Raw genomic sequence first — 20,003 nt, forward strand, 5'->3', positions numbered from 1 at the left:
TTTCTTTTTTTTATTATTTTTTTATGTGAGATGACAAATGATTGTTGTTGCTTGAGGTATCAATCTAGCTTAGATGTCAAGTTGAATAATGATATTTAATATGAAAACTTTTATAAAACAAATAAAATCAAAGGTAAGATTAGTATTTCATTGAAAAAAAGGATTAAATGAAAAAAAAAGACAAACAAATGTATGTAAGAATTGTTAGTTCTATATAGGTAATAAATTAAACTATATTGAATTGTAAGAAAGTAATTTAATTATTTAAACTGTTTTTTGTATTACACATTAAACAAGGAGAAATGTTTATTACCCTGTTTTTCTATTTAAAATTAAATTTAACCTATAATTTTTTTTTGTATTTTTCTTTTGAAAATATTTGTTATTATTTTTACAGTTTATTTCTAGAATTATTGAATTTTTATAAATATATGAAACAAAAATTATCCCTCCCACTTAGCCCAGGGGCAAGTTTTTTTTTTTTTTTACCAATAATTTATTTTTCTATTTTTCTTTTTAAAGTCATCTTATTTCTTCCTACTCTTTGATGCTGATTATTGTTAATACTATAAGCCTATTTAATTAAAGAGGAATATAAATGAACAACTATTTTTGCTAAATTAAACAATAGTCCACCATTAGAATATATTAGTTTTTGGCAAGACTCTTTCATGCATAGACTTTGTTTAGTCTTTTTAGTCAACTTACATATAGTATCAAAATATATGGATCAAAATCAACACTTTCAAAATCAAAAAGAGTACAACACTTCACTTGAATAAGAAATATTTATTGTATTTTTGCAGGTTTTTTTTCAAGTGGGTATAGTTTTCTATTAAATCAAATTAAATTATATATATATATATATATATATATAAATAATTAACTGAATTACTCTACTTGTTCATCAGAAAAATAAAAACAAAGTAACACTTTATCATTGAAAACATGAAACAAAATTATTAAATAAAAACTACTTATAGATAAAAAGAAAAAGTAATTTGTTAAATTATATATTATTTTAAAATTAAAAAATTATTAATATCTAAAATAATTATTAATATTGAAAGGTCAAAAAAGGCTGCTATTGAATAGAAACACAATCAAATCAAATGAACTCCACAAAATGACAAAAATAGGGAAACTCCCAAGAAATTAAACATACCGTGTGAACTTGGACTGTGGATCACATCATTTTTAAAGTGCAAATTTTTTTGTGATAAAAAGAAAGTGATATTTTTACACTCACCTAAAAAATAACATTTAACAATTAATATATTAATACTTTTTATCATTTTTTAATTTAAAATAATATATTGTTATATATTAAAAAGAGTTATTAACTGTCTATTTTTTCAAGATGTCAAAATATTATTTTTTATTTAAATCAGGTGAAAACAAATTATGTCCACATCCATTATTAGTGTTGGAATCCATATCGACTAGAGATTAGAGCCTTTTCATTGTATATAAGTGGGTGCAAATCTCAACCTCTTAAGCTGGTTTTATGAGGTTGAGTTAGACTTAAAAAAACTTTATTTTGTAATATGGTATCAGAGTCATTTCGAGCTCATCCTAGCGAGTATTTGTTGGCCTTATCAAAGCCACCCACTATCGGACCACCCATAATATATAGTCCCACGCAAAAGTTGACAGTCTCGATTAAGTTAGGCTTAAAGTAAACTTCTTAATAATTAGTTTTTTTTTATAATTATAAATATATTTTTTCTGATTAACACCTTATCCATTAAAACATATGGACATGATTGTTTAAGTATAAAAAATATTTTTCTTTTTCTATTAAAAAAATATATTTTGACAACTGGAAAAATTTTGGGTGTACCAGACAAACAACTGGACTTCACTTTACAACTCATGTGTAGCAAATCTGAGTTCCCATTTGTAACATTTGAGTCTATAAATACCACATTAATTCCATGCATCATTAAACACAGAAAACAGACAACAGAAACAAACAGAAACATTTTTGTAATAGATTCTGTTGAAAAGATGATGGGTGAAGTCTGGTCTCAACTAGGTTCACTCATGGCTAGCATCATGTTTGTGTATGCCATGTATGAGCAATTCTTCCCACGCCATCTTCGAATCCATGCCACAAAATACACACAAAAATTCACTGCCGTTTTCTACCCTTACATCCAAATCTCCTTCTCCGAGTTCTCAGGAGAACGGCTGAAGAGAAGTGAAGCATACACTGCCATAAGAACCTACCTCAGTGCAAACTCATCTCAGAGAGTCAGAAGGCTCAAAGCTGAAGAGGTGAAAGATAGCCAAAACCCTCTTATCTTTTCTATGGAAGACAATGAAGAGATCACAGATGAGTTCCAAGGTGTTCAACTGTGGTGGAGGGCAAGCTACAAAGTCCCAAAAACACAGTCTTTCTCCTTTTACCCTACTTCCGAAGAGAAGAGGTTTCTGACTCTAACATTCCACAAGCGCCACCGTGACCTTGTCACAGCCTCTTACATCCAACATGTGATGAAACAAGGAAGAGATATTGCAGTTCAGAACAGAACACTCAAGTTGTACACCAACAACCCCAGCAAAGATTGGTCTGGCTACAAACAGACCAAGTGGAGCCATGTGAATTTTGAGCACCCTTCAACGTTTCAGACTCTTGCAATGGATCCAAAGAAGAAGGAGGAGATTGTGGACGACCTTGATAGGTTCAAGGCAGGAAAAGAGTACTATGCTAAAGTAGGGAAGGCTTGGAAGAGAGGGTACTTGTTGTATGGTCCCCCAGGAACTGGGAAGTCAAGCATGATAGCTGCTATGGCTAATTACATGAACTATGATGTGTATGATCTTGAACTCACAGCTGTGAAGGAAAACACGGACTTAAGGAAGCTGTTGATTGAAACATCAAGCAAGTCCATTATAGTGATTGAGGACATTGATTGCTCTATTGATCTCACTGGCCAAAGGAAGAAGAAGAAGGAGAAAGATGAGGATGAGGAGAAGCCAAAGAATCCTGAGAAGAAAGCTGAGGAAGAAGAGAAGAAGGGAAGTAAGGTGACTCTATCAGGGTTGTTGAATTTCATTGATGGAATTTGGTCTGCGTGTGGGGGAGAGAGGATCATAATCTTCACCACAAACTTTGTGGACAAGCTTGATCCTGCTCTCATTAGGAGGGGAAGAATGGACAAGCACATAGAAATGTCATACTGTGGCTATGAAGCATTCAAGGTGCTGGCCAAGAACTACTTGGGGGTTGAGTCACACACTTTGTTTCCTACTATTGAGAAGTTGCTGGGAGAGACCAATATGCCACCTGCTGATGTAGCTGAGAATCTAATGCCTAAGTCAATTGTTGCTGATTCTGAGCTTTGCTTGAAGAGTTTGATAGAGTCTCTTGAGGAGGCCAAAAAGAAGGCAGAAGAGGAAGCAGAGAAAAAGGCCAAGGAGGATGAGGAAGCAAGGTTGAAGGAAGAGTTAGCCAAAGAGGAAAAGGTTGAAGCTAATGGAAAATCTGGAGAAGAGGTGAAAGAAAATGGCAGTGTACATTAATTTAGATTATGAGCAGTCATAATAGTGAAACAATAGCTGTGATGTATGTTCTTCAAATAACACTTTCCTTAGTTTTCTGAAGCAATAAATCTATTTAAAGGTTACAGAAATGATTAAGACATGTTTAGTTTAAGGTTAACTTTTCTTGACACTAGAAAATAAAACACACACTTTACAACTCTTTATAATTATATTTTTAGATACGTGTCAATATATCACCTCCTGGAAGAAGGTTCTGTGGACCAGCAGATGGAGAATGGATTAAAATTAACTATTTCAATATTTTATAGTTAACATAAAAAATTTATGAATTTAACTGAAGTTCAACAAAATATTAATTTATTAAAATGTAAAATGTATGTTTTCAAAATGTTAAGAGTGTTAATATATCATCAATCACTCATGTAAAAAGCAGATTCCTTCAGCACATAAAAATTATATTTCCTTTTCACACAATTTGATCAACAATTCCTCTGTTTAACTCTATAAATACAACAGAATTGCTTCATATATAGCATAACAAACCAAGCTCTTGCAGACACAATCTTTTGTGTGAGATCAAGTGAAAAAAGACTTAAAAATGTGGACACAAGCGGGGTCATTGATGGCCTCAACCATGTTCATATATGCCATGTTCATGCGCTTGGTTCCTTCAACTCTTCAAGCTCGTGTAAGATGGTACACCAACAAATTCACCACCTTGGTCTACCCTTACATCAGAATCACCTTCCATGAATTCACAGGTGAACGCCTCATGAAAAGTGAGGCCTACACTGCCATTCAAACCTACCTTGGTGAACACTCTTCCCAAAGGGCCACAAGGCTCAAAGGAGAACTCATCAAAGTCAAAGACACACACAACCCTTTGGTCCTTAGCATGGATGATAACGAAGAGATCATGGATGAGTTCCAAGGAGTAAAGGTGTGGTGGAGTTCCTACAAAATCACCCCCAAAACTCAGTCTTTTTCTATCCACCCTTCTTCAGATGAAAGAAGGTACTACAAACTTACCTTTCACAAAGGCTATAGAACCCTCATCACTGAGACTTACCTCAAACATGTTTTGGAAGAAGCAAAGACCATTGAGACAAAGAATAGAAAACTGAAGCTGTACACCAACAGCAGGACAAGGTGGAGCCATGTGGTTTTTGAGCATCCTGCAACTTTTGAGACACTTGCAATGAGACCAAAGGAGAAGGAGGGTATCATCAATGACCTTGTGAAGTTCAAAAGTGGGAAGAGTTATTATGCCAAGATTGGGAAGGCGTGGAAAAGAGGGTACTTGCTATATGGTCCTCCAGGCACAGGGAAATCTACCATGATAGCTGCAATGGCTAATTTCATGAACTATGATGTCTATGATCTTGAGTTGACAGCAGTGAAGGACAATTCAGATTTGAGAAAGCTGTTGATTAACACCTCAAACAAGTCAATTATAGTGATTGAGGACATTGATTGCTCTCTTGATCTCACTGGTCAAAGGAAGAAGAAAAAGGAAAAAGTTGAGGGTAGAGAAGGAAAAAGTTCTTCTTCCAAAGGGGATGATGAAGATGATGAGGACAGGGGAAGCAAGGTAACACTTTCTGGACTGTTGAATGTTATAGATGGGATTTGGTCAGCTTGTGGTGGGGAGAGGATCATGATTTTCACCACTAACTTTGTGGAAAAACTTGACCCTGCTTTGATTAGAAGAGGGAGGATGGATAAGCACATAGAATTGTCATATTGTTGCTATGAGGCTTTCAAGGTGCTTGCCAAAAACTACTTGGATGTTGAGTCTCATCATTTGTTTCCCAGAATTGAGAAGTTGTTGGAAGAGACCAAGATCACCCCTGCTGATGTTGCTGAGATTCTGATGCCAAAATCAATTGATGAAGAAGCTGAGACTTGCTTGCATAGCTTAGTTGAATTTCTTGAGATGACAGAAAGGAAGCAGTTCCATGGACAAGAGAGTAAAGATATTAAACACGATGAAGAAGTGGTGGACAAAATTGGTGTCATTAATTAGTTACTTTTTCTCTATCATTGAGCTTGCTTACTTGGCATAGTAATAATAGTATGCAGAATGTTTCTAATTGTCCCTATGTTTGAACATTTTCTTGGAATAGTAGTATGCAAAATATCTGTAATTGTTCTTATGTTGTTCAAACTTTTTAGTAGTTTTTCTTTGATCTTCCAAATCCAGACAAAAACAAAAATGAAACACTAGTTTGCTCCAAACCTTAGGATATCAATTATTGGTGTGCTTACACCCAAGTTATTGCTTGCGTTTTTTTTTTATCCCATGATGTGAACAGTTCTAGTGGATATTTTTACAGGAATGTCTTGAACCCAAACAGAAAATCCAATTTAGAGAATCATAAGTTCAATTATTCAAAATATAATAATGTTAAAGTGGTTATTGAACACACTAAAGTATTAAGATAGTTTCTGAAATTATAGAACATCAATCAATTTAGTTAAATAAATCAAATAGAAAAATAACTTCTAAATCTATTTTTGTTAAAAAAACAGAGGGATATGACAGAATCACAGTTCAATTTTTTCATTAATTTAAGTCAGATTAATTCCATATGTTCAACAATTTTCTTGAAAAACAATGACATCTTGGTGTTATTCATATTCAGAAATAAAGAACTGCATCATTTTATCATTATGACAGAGAGTTAGTAAACACTTTTCTGTCGTTTTATCATTTTTGAACCAGAAACATTGTTTGGGAGAAAATGACATTTTTGTTCTTCTGTCAAACTTCATTATAGAATACAGAAGTACAGCAATAACATATTGTTAATTGCTGCAAATCATGCATCATGCAGCATGCATGATATTAACATTTGCTTGAGGTGATGTGTATTCTTTGTTATTTATTATTACAAGTTTGAAAAAAGTAAAGCAAAGAAAGAGACAACAACTTACTTATCAACATGTATTAGAATAGATGAATGTTTCTTAAACCATGTTTATCTTTAGAAGTGTTTGTTTAACATTATCACTCACAATCTATAACTATCTTTAAAATTATATGATTTATGGATTGTACAATTTAAAATTTTCTTTCTAATTTTATAATAGGAAATTTTTTAGATTCTGTAATTTGAAAGTTACTTATGAATTTTTATATTGCACAATTTAAAAGTAATTTTTTCATTAAAAAAATAGCTCTATGATTATATTAATTTTAAGCTTATATAATTTATAAATAAAAATAAATTTTAAATTATTGTTTTAAATTGTGTAATCTTATGACTCTTTTTAAATTTTAGATTATATAATTTTTTAAGTTTTAGATTACATAATCTAAGGAGATTTTCGAATGCTACAATTAGAAAGAAACTTTAAACTAAAGGATAAAGTGTAGATTTTAATATTTATGGGGTGCAGAAGAAAAACAAGTGGGTACAAAACAAAATTCCCCCAAACAAATGTATTCAGACTAGGCTTCAGTGGGCAATTTGAATTGTCCAATTTCAAAAACGGAAATTTTTCATGTTCCTCAATATTTTCCTTCCACACCCATACTTCTAAAAATATCGAAATTATTTTAATATTTTATTGATTTTTTTTTTTCAATTTTGAAATATGAAATTCAAAGATTTCTCTAATTATAGAATCCATAATTTAATATTTGTTCTTTTTTGCAAACTAGATTTCATAATCTGAAATACAAAACTTATTCTTGTACAATCAAGAATACAAAATTTATATTTCAAATTATATGATACAAAATAAAAATTTTGCATTTCAGATTGTATAATCTAGAATATAAATTTACTGAAATACAAATTTTTAAAAAAAGTATAATTTTGAAATTTTCAAAATATGGGAGTGTAGGAAGAAACACATGGAGATGTTGTCTTTAAAAATAATAAAGGAATTACTATATCCAGTCTAATTGTCTACTAGCCCATTAGTCTAATTAATTAATTGATTTATTACTCAACTACATGTTTTTACATCTAATAGGACAAATATTTTTTTTGTGTGTGCATACAATAGTAAAACAAAATTATAATTCATGAGAATATCTCTCTCTATTTGTTTTTTTGTTTTATAATACCCATTTTGGCTATGTTCTAATTTCAATTATCGAGATGCACATGAATTAGTGAAGTAATTGTTGGAAATAACAACCTCAAATATTCCAAAGTTCCATAAATTCCTTTAGTTACTACTATTCATCGAATACCATGTAAATTTAATAACTCATTTATTTTATATTTTAACCATTTATACCCACAAGTCATTCATAATTATTTGTTCAGTTTATATACGCATTTTTTTTTATCTGTCTTTTATTTGTTGTATACAAAAATAAGAAAATATAATAGATTTCAGTAATCACAATAAAATAGTCCCATCACAAAGTTTATTACAAGGAGAAAGTATCTCATATACTTTTTATGTAAATTAATTTTAGTTCATATATATATTATTTATTTTTCTTGTCTTTAAGTTTCTCTAACGATGAACAAGAAAAAGAAAAATTGTAAGAATTGATTTTAAAATGAAATATGAAAAAAAAAGTTAAAATGTTTTAAAATAATGAGTGGGTACAAGAGTAGATGATGCAATTATCTGAAGAAAGCGTGTTGGTGATATAACGTGGAAGAAGGGTAGGCTGCTATTGTCGCATATGCCAAATGGAGACGAAAGAACCAACGCAATGCTTCTTGCTAAAGCGGCTTTCACACTTTTCACCGTCTAAACATGTGTCCTTCCATTCTTCACAAACATTTTTTTTTTTCATCTTATACCATGTTTGGAGAGATGAGAATATTTCATTGTATATAAATGGATTAATGCAGATGTAAATTTTATTTTGTAAATCGGTTTTTAAAATTGAGTTAGGTTTAAAATCTACTTTTTAGAGTCATTTTCGAGTTTATCTTAACAAAAATTTGTTGGACTTAACAGGCTATCGAACTACGACACTACCCATAATATCTTTTCACACGGGAATAGATTACAAAATTGATTTTATAACTGAGTTAGAGTAGAATTTCAACTCAGATTAAATTAAAGAAGAACTTCTCCCATTTGAAAAAGTTTTCTTCTTTCTTTTTCTTTGAGGAACTTGAGAGGAAAAGGGCACATGGATGTATGAAACTTGACTTTTCCTTGGAGGAACTTAGCGAGAAAGAAAGCACATGTGTATATATATACACACAGAAATTGTGTAAGATGAGAGAAAAGTGAGAAAAGCTAGAGCAGCAGAGAAGATTAGAGAGATGATGGGGGAGCTATGGGGTCAAATGGGATCAGTAATGGCGACTGTTGTGTTCATGTACACCATTTTTGAGAGATTCTTTCCTCCTACCATTCGAGACCGTCTTCAAGCCTATGCTCAAAAACTGACCAACCACTTTAACCCTTACATCCAAATAACCTTTCCTGAGTTCTCAGGGGAAAGACTAAAGAAAAGTGAAGCATACACTGCAATCCAAACCTACCTCAGTGCAAACTCATCTCAAAGAGCCAAAAAACTCAAAGCTGAAGTGGTGAAGGATAGCCAAACCCCACTGGTTCTCAGCATGGATGACAATGAAGAGATCACAGATGAGTTCCAAGGTGTCAAAGTGTGGTGGAGTGCAAACAAAGTAAGCTCCAATCCACAAAGGTACAACCCTTTCTCTTACTACGGTTCCTCTGATGAAAAAAGGTTCTACAAGCTCACTTTCCACAAAAGCTACCGTGACATCATCACCATGTCTTACATAAAGCACGTGTTGGAAGAGGGCAAGGAAATTGAGATGTCGAACAGGCAGTTGAAGCTTTACACCAACAATCCCAGCAGTGGTTGGTATGGTTACAAGCAGTCAAAGTGGAGCCACATAGTGTTTGAGCACCCTGCTTCTTTTGAAACACTAGCAATGGATCAGAAAAGGAAGGAAGATATCCTGAAAGACCTTGTTAAGTTTAAGAAGGGAAAGGATTATTATGCAAAGATAGGGAAGGCTTGGAAAAGAGGGTATCTTCTGTATGGCCCTCCAGGGACTGGGAAGTCTACCATGATAGCTGCTATTGCTAAATTCATGAACTATGATGTGTATGATCTTGAGTTGACAGCAGTGAAAGACAACAATGAGTTGAGAAAGTTGTTGATTGAAACTCCAAGTAAGTCTATCACAGTGATTGAGGACATTGATTGTTCACTTGATCTTACTGGCCAGAGGAAGCAGAAGAAGGAAGAGGTTGAGAGTGAAGAACCAAAAGATCCTATGAGGAGGAATGAAGAGGAGAGTAGCAAGAGCAGCAAGGTAACTCTATCTGGGTTGTTGAATTTTATTGATGGGATTTGGTCAGCTTGTGGAGGTGAGAGGATCATCATTTTCACCACAAACTATGTGGAGAAACTTGACCCTGCTCTCATTAGGAGAGGGAGAATGGACAAGCACATTGAGATGTCCTATTGTTGTTATGATTCATTCAAGGTGCTAGCCAAGAACTACTTGGATGTTGAGTCTCACCTTTTGTTTGGTAGAATTGGGAGATTGCTGGAAGATACAGAAATGTCACCTGCGGATGTAGCTGAGAATCTAATGCCAACGTCTGTGGATGAAGATGTGGAGATTTGCCTGGAGAAATTGATCAAGGCTCTTGAGAAGAACAAGGAGGAAAAAGCAAGGAAAAAGGCAGAAGAAGAAGCACAGAAAAAGTTGGAGGAGAAACAGAAAGAAGAATCTACTAAGATGAAGGAAATGAGCAAAGAAAAAACTAGGGAGAATGTGGTGAAGGAAAATGGTTTTTGTTGAGGGGCAATGCAAATGTTTTTGCAAATAACAATCAATTACTGATTTAGCTAGTTAGTTTTTCTGTTAGTTGGTAATTACTACTGCTAGGATTTGGTCATTTGGAATATCTACTAATTTTTCCAATGTACTTTCTTGGCTTATTAAGAATCAATTAACCTTCTTGTGTTGTTCAATTTCTGTTTTCCTTGTCTTCTGGTTTTTCCAATGTTTCTTAGAGTAGCAGATTAAACTCACTTCAGTTCAGCTTGTGCCATCTTTGTATATAGCATAATGTTTTGTTCATAGGAAACTAAGAACTTGAAAAAAATGCAGTTCAAAGATTTTACTATGTGAAGGAATAGTGTTTTTTTAATAAAAAAATATCCTAGTCAAATGAACCTGCAATGATCATTCTCTTAACAATCTAATTCATTCTTTCAATTCTCTTGCAGGCCAAAAAAGAAATGATTTTTCTCTGATCTTTGACGTTGTTGATAACAGAAAAGTTCAACATTTCTTGAATAATTAGTTTTCAATTACTGGTTCACAACCTAATTATCGAACAGTTCTGAATTTCAATCAATCAATATTTTATTTTATTTTAAATTGTGATAGTTACTGGTTTTCAGATCATTACTGATAATTATTCTATATTTTCTATATATTATTCTAAGTTCTATCTCTATGTATGCAGCAATCTTCATTTGGCACAAATTTGGGGTCATTTTTCAAAGTACTGTCTGAAGACATTTTCACCACTGTTGCAATTGGCATGTCAAAATGACAACAATTTGTCATGTTACCTTTGATTATTTCAAATCCATTCTTAACATTTCTCTTTGTACTTAAACTTTCATAAAAGCACAGAAATAAGCAAAGGTGAACAATGTTGTTTTTTGTTGTTTTCTTTTGTTTTTTTCAAATCACAATGCAAACCACAGTGAATTTGAGAAAGGATTTACCATGTTGAGATCTTGCTCCCATTGAGCCTAATGTGGGGTGCTAACAATAATAGCCATACCATAACTTTGATCCACACTAAAATAAGAAGACCCTTTTCACTTCCTAGATTCATACATGGAGAGTGAAATCAAATAAATTTTTTATGGATGAACTTGTTTGGTAGATGAACTAATATTCTCAATATGAATTTTGTACCATAGACCCTCTCCATTAACCGAATATCCACATCACTGACATGATTTCATAGATCCATGCTCCTTAACATATAGTGATTAACGTATCTATAGTACGAAATGTTACCTTAACTTCGAGGTTAACCTATCTTAAATTAGACACAAAGAGACTCATCACGATTCTATAATTGTGCACATTTAAGAAGACAAAATACACCTTGAATAAAATTTATTATCCTCACCTAACTCATACCAAACTCTAACTTAATAGTACATTTTGTAAATATCATACCCTCATACTTCTAACTTAAGTATTGAAATACTTTTTTCAGAACCTGACACCTTAAACTAGAATCATCCAGTGAAGTATTTCCTGTCTGTAAGAACAAATTTCATCTTAGTTGGACATTAAAGTGACAACATTTAAGTAATATAAAACTTTTAGTCTTGTTCTTGAAACATAAATCACTATGAATATACCTTTTACAGGTAAAAGATTATGAATAACAGTATAAACCTATTTTATACATATAAATTTCATAAACTTATAAATTTAGTAGTTAGCACTATCAAAACCTAGAAATGTTGTACTGTCAACTATTAAAAATTATTGTTAATATGCCTTTCAAGACAATTATTATAAACATTTAACCTATAATAGTCTGCGATTAAATAAAAATGGTAATCTATTTTCTCAAAGCATTTTAAATAAACAAGTCTTTTCATTCTGTTTTGTTGCTCTGTGCCCTCCCTAAACAGAACATAAAATAAGCCTAATTTATTTTTTCTTGCAAAAGTAAAGTCTGATTTCATCTTTATCCAGTGACCTTTCAACCTTTTTAAGAACCAATCAAATGAAAATTGTGTAGCATAAGTCAAACATTAGGACACCTAACCAAAATTTTGTTTTTCTGTTTTATTGTGTCTTCTTATCCAATTGATTAAGGAACCTGTAGTCGGTGTTATGACAATTTAGCATGCATCCACACACGTCATGCACAACAAAACATCTTTCTGAATCTGATTGAATACATAAATAAACTAAAAAAAAACAGCACAGATATAGTGGAAGTGCTTCTAGTAAATTATTTATGACAAGATGTAATGAAAGAAAACTTTTGCTAATATATCAGAGTACCTGTTTAGTATTGGTAATAAAGTTTGATCATGAGAATCAACCAGAAGTCAACAAATCATATCATGATGTATCCACAGTGTAGAACTATTTTATTAAGAATATGGTGTATTTTTATTTAAAGTATATCCGAAGATATGAGGAGAAATGAGATGGATATTTTTGTCACACATATCCTGAATCTTCTATATAAGACAATATCTGAACCAGAAATTTGTGGACAAGAAAAAGTAGGAGGTGGAAACAGGATGAATCCAGGTGATACGTTTGGTCACTTAGGATCCATAGTTGGTTCCTTGATGTTTGTTTGGGCCATGTTTAAGCAATTTTTCCCTTACCAACTCATCAACCAAATTGAGAAACACTCCCAAAGATTGGTGATTTATATGTACCCTTACATCCAAATCACATTCAATGAGTTCACAGGTGAGAGACTGATGAGGAGTGAGGCCTATTCTGCTATAGAGAACTACCTCAGCTCCAAGGCATCAACACAAGCAAAGAGGCTCAAAGGTGACATAGGGAAGAACAACCAGTCTCTTGTTCTGAGCATGGATGATCATGAAGAAGTAGCTGATGAGTTCAATGGTTTGAAGCTTTGGTGGGCCTCTGGCAAGCACATTTCCAAGGCACAGTCCACAGTTTCCTTCCACCACTCTATGTCAGAGGAGAGAAGGTACTACAAACTCACTTTTCATAAGAGGAATAGAGATGTGATCTTAGGGACATATCTTAACTATGTTATGGAAGAGGGTAAGGCCATTAGGGTGAAAAACAGGCAAAGGAAGCTTTATACCAATAGTGGTGCTCATTGGAGCCATGTGGTGTTTGAGCACCCTGCAACATTTCAAACACTAGCTATGGATCCTGAGGAGAAGGAAATGATCATTGATGATCTCATTACATTCAGCAAGGCAGGGGGGTTCTATTCAAGGATTGGGAGGGCTTGGAAGAGAGGGTACCTACTTTATGGACCCCCAGGAACAGGCAAGTCCACAATGATTGCTGCTATGGCAAATTTGTTAGGATATGATTTGTATGATCTTGAGTTGACTGCTGTGAAGGAAAACACTGAGTTGAGGAAGCTTCTGATTGAGACCTCAAGCAAGTCTATAATTGTGATTGAGGACATAGATTGTTCACTTGATTTGACTGGTCAAAGGAGGAAGAAAAAGGAAAAGGAAGAGGAAGGGAAGGAGAAGGATCCAGGGCAAAAACAACAAGGAATGCAAGAAAGAGATGTTAGAACTAGCCAGGTAACACTTTCTGGTCTTCTGAATTTCATTGATGGGTTATGGTCTTCATGTGGGGGAGAGAGACTAATAGTTTTCACCACAAACTATGTGGAGAAATTGGACCCTGCATTGGTTAGGAAAGGGAGAATGGACAAGCACATAGAGTTATCCTACTGTGGCTTTGAGGCATTCAAGTTGTTGGCTAAGAACTATCTTAACATTGAGTCACACCATTTGTTTGGCACAATACATGAACTGCTCAAGGAAATCAAAATCACTCCAGCTGATGTTGCAGAACATTTGATGCCTAAAAGTTCTTTTGGGGATGCAGAAATTTACTTGAAAAGTCTGATTCAAGCACTGGAATTGGCAAAGGAAGATGCAAGAAAAAGTTCTGCATGGTCCTCATTGGACTCAAAATGAGTCAATTAGTGGATACTTTTTTCAGTAATTTTTAATAATACTTGATGAAGTATATTTAATACTGAGTGACATCCTTGGAACATTCATGAGCTGAACCTTAAAACATTATAGAACTGCTACACCTTTTGTTTGTGGCCTAAACATTGTTCTATGGTCCAATCTCAAGAGTACCTAATTGATGACCCAACTAAATTTCCAACAGACATGTGCTGATGATTGAAAATTCATAGAATATGTATGAAACCAGTGATTTGATAAACTCATGCTGTATTCCTTTACACGCAAGCATGCACTTCATCTTCATTAGACTGCACTAAATCCAGAATTGTGATAAGAATGGTGTAAAGTTGAAGAAAAAGGAATGCAAATATCATTGAATAACAGATAAAAACAAAAGAACTGATGTTGCAACAGATTCAGATTATATATTATATAGTTACAAGAGTAGAAATATCCATTTACTTTTTCTTTTACAAACTCATGTAATTGATTAATTGTTCTTAAAATTTAAATACAAGGAAAAAATGTAATTAGAAAAAGAAACTCAACTAAAAATTAGTTATAATTTTGCATAAAAAACTGCTTAGCCAACAAAAAAATGATTTTAGGAACACTTTTTTCTTATAAAAATGGTTTGAGGTGTATTAAAAGGATCAATTTTTTTTTTTTATAATTTTATAAATAACTTTATTATTTATTAAGTCTCAAAATGTTAAGATTTATTATAAGCCAAGTGCATGGCCCAACAAAAGATGGACTTTTTGTTATTGGGACTAATAAGCGTTGCAAGGCTATTACTTTCTCCACCACCATAATTTCTTTCTAGACCCCTACTTTTTTAAATATTCATTTTATCTTTGTAATTTTTATATTTTTGAAACTCTAAAAAATCCCTTTTTGAATTATTATTCACTGGTGCATTCAGCTCTTACTTTGGACTTTTTTGGCAAAGGATATGATCGGAAATCAAGATTTTGTAGAGGTTGAAGTTGGTCATTAGTACATATTTGGCAAAGAAATCTTTTCCTTTTTTCAATGTATTTGAACACTGGTTATTGAAATAAAAATTTGAAGTTAAACATTTGATGATTGCAAATTTATGCTTCTAAACACAAAATACTTTGTTAAAGATGTTGATATGTACTTAACCTTAATTAGATTAGATTGTAATTTGAGATTTTAATCATCATTACTACAAGAAAATTATTAAATAAAAATCAATTTTAGAGACAAAAGATTAAATTATAGATTATTTTAGAGACTTTAACAAATTATTGGTTTCTAAATTTATTATTGTCAATGAAGATGAATATTCCTTGTCTGATGTGGTGCATCAAATGGAGCGTAATAGTAATGGAAAAATAGAGATTCTGATAAATCTTAATTGCAAATGAAAAAGAGACCATGACTTAAGCATAAAAGAGAGAAAAACAGAGAAAATGAAATATAAAAGAAATTTTTATTTACTTGTGTATATGAGAATAAAATATATGATGTATATATAAAAAAAAGATTAAAACCTGGCTGAAACAAAAAAGAAAAATTACCAATAACTTAAAACAGAAAAACTAAACATGTTAACAAAATTAGTTTCTATTATTATAAACAGTTTCTAAATTAGTATATAATTAGCTACCAAAATTTTTATTATAAAATTTAAAATCTAAATAATTATTAGTGAAAAACTTTACATATTTTTGCCTATTTTTCATATTATTTTTTAGTCACCCAAAGAAAACTCATTGCACTTATTTCTCTTCTATTCTTTATCATTCGAATAATAAATTTTAATTTATTTTTACTTTGATTTTTTTACTCTAATGTTTTCTTCTGTTCTCACTATCTGTGTTTAAAGTGTGGAAAAAGTGTCAAATGATAATTAACAATCATGTCATTACATTCAATTATTTCACAGAAAAATATAAAATATTAAATAAGAAACAACAAACATATTATCCTTAATTAATTGACCCAATTGTCAATCCATGTGATTAGTATTTTAGGATAACGTTTGGGCTATGTCACATGATTTGGAAATATTCAATTCTCAAATATTAGAAGAAATTAAAATTAAGTTGACCAAAGAATTTTAGTGACAATTTATAACGAGATTATGCATTATTTATCAAATTTTAAGTTTAAATAAAATTATTTTCGTAATTGAAATATCAACTAAACAACATCACAAGTTAAATCACTTTCACAATTATTGATGAAATAAGTTTAACATCTTTTACATCAATTATAAAACTAATAAAAAATTGAATAAAATGTTGAAGGACATATTAGATACGTTGTTCTAAAAAATCTATGTAATATATGTACTGGTAAACTAAAAGGAAAACATTAGAATATTTAAATGAACATAATTTGTTCTAAATACTTAATAAAAATAAATTTTTTAATAAAAAAATAATTAAAAATACTTGAATTTATAAGATAATTAAAATGTAATTAATCCCCTCATGCTTTTTGGCTTATATGTATGTTTATCCGTAATTGCTACATTTTTGGATAAATTATTGTTTTGCACTTTTTGATTTTTCAAACTAAGGACACTAATTAGCATTTTCTTAGCACTTTCTGTGTGTATCATCATCATAATTACTCCTTAAGAACATTATTATATATATAGATTACTGTCCTGCAATTTCAGCTATTTATTGACCGTCATATTATATTATATTGTCTGCATGAAAAGCTAATTAAAGTGATTTGTTTTTAAAATTTATTTACATAAATAAAATTGATTTAAATTTTTAGATACAATGAATCAATGTATAAATTGTATTGTTTCAATAAATAATATTACTTTTCAGTTTTTTAAAAATTGTAATTATTATCTTTGAAAAACAAGTTAACGCATAACAACTCTTTACAAACATTCTACCCTCAATTCTTCATATTTATAGAGATGTTATGCAAATATTTAAAGAGAGTTTGTTGTTTTGTATTCCACATGGTCTAAAAAAAAGCTAATTTTGAATCCATTTTTAAAATTCTAAATTATCCTTTATTTTAGAGTTAAAAATTTAAAATAAAAAAATATATATTTTGAAATACAAATTTGAAATAGTTTTTTATGTTCAGAAAATGAAATTCTAAAACAAAATTAGAAAACTAAAATCTCATTTAAAAAACAATTCCGAATAACATAAAAAATATGTTTTAGAAAAAAAAAATAGAAAAATGAAATCTAAAAATATATTCTAGAATTTAGAAAAATATTTTAGAAATTCAAATCTAAAAACGTATATAAAAAAGAAATTTCGAAATATATTCTAACCTGTATTCCTCTTATTTAAATATATTTGTATTATTTCACATTATTGAAGAATATTTATAATATTTGTATCATTTTTCACGTTCCAATTCGTCATGTCACATAAATTTATATATGCCAACTTTGACTAATTTACGTAACTAATTCTACCTAGTATATTATTTAAGAGACTAAAGTATTTAACAAAAAAACCATTCCATTAATAGTTGCACACTTTATAATTCATTGATAAAGTGAATGGTTGGTATGCACAAAAAGTAATTAAACGAAATTGAGGTAGAATTTTCCTTACAATGCTTTCACAACATTATACGTGCCTCTCGTGACCTCAATTATTGCTTTCGATTTTTTTTTAGCAACTTGCAACCAACAATATTCCCTAAACTCAAACGTAATTTATTACATATACACTCTTAATACAGAGTACTAACTTGATCGTCAGAAAACTTTCTGCAAGTTAACTCTCAATCAAGCACCAAGGAGAAAAGCGACCGAGTACCAAAGAGTGAGTACGAGAAGAGTAAACAGGAGCAACCGAGTACAAGAAGAATAAGGAGGAGCGACCGAGACATCAACGACAATTGTTACTATCAGTTTAATTTCTAGGTATTATATCTAGGCCCCTTTTAGTCTATACAAGTACACTTTCTTTCATAGTAACTCTTCTCTCTTAGCAGACCAACCCAAAATCTTTGACCCTACATATACTGCATATCCTTTTCGCTCCAAAACATTTGATAATATTTTGAAAATTACAAACTAAAGAAATAAATTTCCTCCAACCAACAAAACACAAACCAGAATCCTCCCAAATTCAAACAACCTACAAGAAGAAAAAAACAAGCAAGCAAGAAAATACTACTTCATAAAGCATAGTGAAAAAAAAAAAAACAACTCAATTACCTTTTCTAATATATTTCATACATTTCAAAGGTTCCACAATCTGAATAAGAAAAATCAATTACATGTTCCTTTATTATCCACAACCAAATTTTTATTTGTGCAATAGTGAAAATTTCCACTTGATCGACTCTACCAATTTTAAATATACATTTATTTCTATGTTTTTAAATCTCTCCAATTATTACTATTCATATACATAAAATGAGATTTCGCATATAATATAATTAAGTGTGATATCCTCATAGATGATTTATGGACTTTTTTTTTAAAAAAAAAAAAACACATATTATTTGGTATAGTGTATTGGATTTCATGACACGTACTTCAGCCACCACGGATGTCACTTTTAATGGCGATACCAAGTTTCTTGGCATGTGCTACCGATCAATCATCATCGTTTATGTAACTCCATCGAAGTTTCTCGTACATGCACATTCCTAGAAAGTGTCTTGTTTCTAATCAATAGAGTGAAATTGGTGCAATTCAACCTTCAAATCATGAATATTAAACTACTCTCTTTCTCTATAACTTTTTTTCCTTAACATGTGCTACAGTTTTTGCAGCTTTCCCACCATTCCCTTTTTCAACTTGTTTCTAGAGGATTGGTTCTATATATATACAAACACATGAGACATTCGAAGCATCAAAAGGGAGAAGGAACATGGAAATAAGGGGATGAGAGAATGTCGTCGCAGGATAGAGGGCACTGCCTGTGATTCACGAATGCAGACATGTTTATAGCCAGTGTCTCTATTTTCCGACAATATTCTCTTCAACCTCTGTCACAGTATCTTTGTTTTGTTGCTACCATGGAAGATTTACGAGGTTTGTATTTCATATCCAACTTTTATCACTGTACTTTTCTGAACTTTGAACTATCACTTAATGCAGATCATTTCAAGCTTTTTAGTTTAGCTTTTGCTTTGCATTAGTTATAGTTTTATTTATTTATTTAAAATAACTTATTTAAATCTGCAATTTTTTACTCAAATTAAGCTTCATATTTATCTTGTTGAGAGTTGTATAAAAAAAATTTAACGGAAACTGTACCTGTATGGATATTGGGGACTGAGTAATGTTGGTCCACGTTGATACAAGGTGTCTGCTTCAGTCTTAGTTGTCCTGTCCTTCGAGTTTCCTTCTTCCTCGCGTGCCTCGGTCGGCCGGTGGGGTACCTGCGATTGTGCTCCGACGCTCAAGTCAGTAATATCTCTCAGTGAGAATCCTTGATAATCTGAAAAACATACCTTTCTCTCTTTCTTTCTCTTCTTTTGTATGTCCCCTTGGGCTTGGGCCCTCCGGGTCGTTAGTGGTTCGCGACCTGTTTTGTGGTCCTTGGGTCGTGGGTCGTGTTAGATGGTTTCCTGGGATCTAGGGGGTGTTCTCGAAAATCCAGGGAATGCTCACGTGTGTTTGTTGCTCAGTGGGAATTGTAACCGTTTGTCCCACGTGTAACCACGTTCTTTGCTTAATTAGATAATTTACTTCGAACCACGCGGTCGTCCGGTGCCGACCGGTACAGAAACCAAGTCATATTTAAATTGTTGTGCTTGAACTACTATGTTCTTAATGAGATAGAAATTGATGATAAAAGCATAGTTGTGAATTACATCAATTTTATTAATT

At 31.7% G+C, this 20,003-nt stretch overlaps 4 protein-coding genes across 4 annotated transcripts; all 4 read left to right on the plus strand.

Moving 5' to 3' along the window:
• The first annotated feature begins 1,882 nt into the window (after positions 1 to 1,882).
• LOC137836855 (AAA-ATPase ASD, mitochondrial) lies at positions 1,883 to 3,638 on the plus strand. The gene has a single exon (XM_068645619.2). The coding sequence runs from the start codon at positions 2,011 to 2,013 to the stop codon at positions 3,526 to 3,528; it is 1,518 nt and encodes a 505-aa protein (XP_068501720.2). The 5' UTR covers positions 1,883 to 2,010; the 3' UTR covers positions 3,529 to 3,638.
• Positions 3,639 to 3,928: 290 nt separating this feature from the next.
• Positions 3,929 to 5,748, plus strand: LOC137836861 (AAA-ATPase At3g28580). The gene has a single exon (XM_068645624.2). The coding sequence runs from the start codon at positions 4,109 to 4,111 to the stop codon at positions 5,534 to 5,536; it is 1,428 nt and encodes a 475-aa protein (XP_068501725.2). The 5' UTR covers positions 3,929 to 4,108; the 3' UTR covers positions 5,537 to 5,748.
• A 2,703-nt stretch (positions 5,749 to 8,451) lies between these two features.
• LOC137836856 (AAA-ATPase ASD, mitochondrial) lies at positions 8,452 to 10,456 on the plus strand. The gene has a single exon (XM_068645620.2). The coding sequence runs from the start codon at positions 8,760 to 8,762 to the stop codon at positions 10,281 to 10,283; it is 1,524 nt and encodes a 507-aa protein (XP_068501721.2). The 5' UTR covers positions 8,452 to 8,759; the 3' UTR covers positions 10,284 to 10,456.
• A 2,231-nt stretch (positions 10,457 to 12,687) lies between these two features.
• On the plus strand, positions 12,688 to 14,450 carry LOC137836857 (AAA-ATPase ASD, mitochondrial). The gene has a single exon (XM_068645621.2). The coding sequence runs from the start codon at positions 12,782 to 12,784 to the stop codon at positions 14,189 to 14,191; it is 1,410 nt and encodes a 469-aa protein (XP_068501722.2). The 5' UTR covers positions 12,688 to 12,781; the 3' UTR covers positions 14,192 to 14,450.
• Positions 14,451 to 20,003: the final 5,553 nt, after the last annotated feature.

The sequence above is a fragment of the Phaseolus vulgaris genome, chromosome 4, assembly GCF_051622355.1.
Source record: "Phaseolus vulgaris cultivar YP4 chromosome 4, ASM5162235v1, whole genome shotgun sequence".
In the NCBI taxonomy this organism is placed as follows: Eukaryota; Viridiplantae; Streptophyta; class Magnoliopsida; order Fabales; family Fabaceae; genus Phaseolus; species Phaseolus vulgaris.

Bases quoted from the DNA above. Each gene is read 5' to 3' on its own strand.
- LOC137836855 (XM_068645619.2), top strand. From the start codon at position 2,011: ATGATGGGTGAAGTCTGGTCTCAACTAGGTTCACTCATGGCTAGCATC.
- LOC137836861 (XM_068645624.2), top strand. From the start codon at position 4,109: ATGTGGACACAAGCGGGGTCATTGATGGCCTCAACCATGTTCATATAT.
- LOC137836856 (XM_068645620.2), top strand. From the start codon at position 8,760: ATGATGGGGGAGCTATGGGGTCAAATGGGATCAGTAATGGCGACTGTT.
- LOC137836857 (XM_068645621.2), top strand. From the start codon at position 12,782: ATGAATCCAGGTGATACGTTTGGTCACTTAGGATCCATAGTTGGTTCC.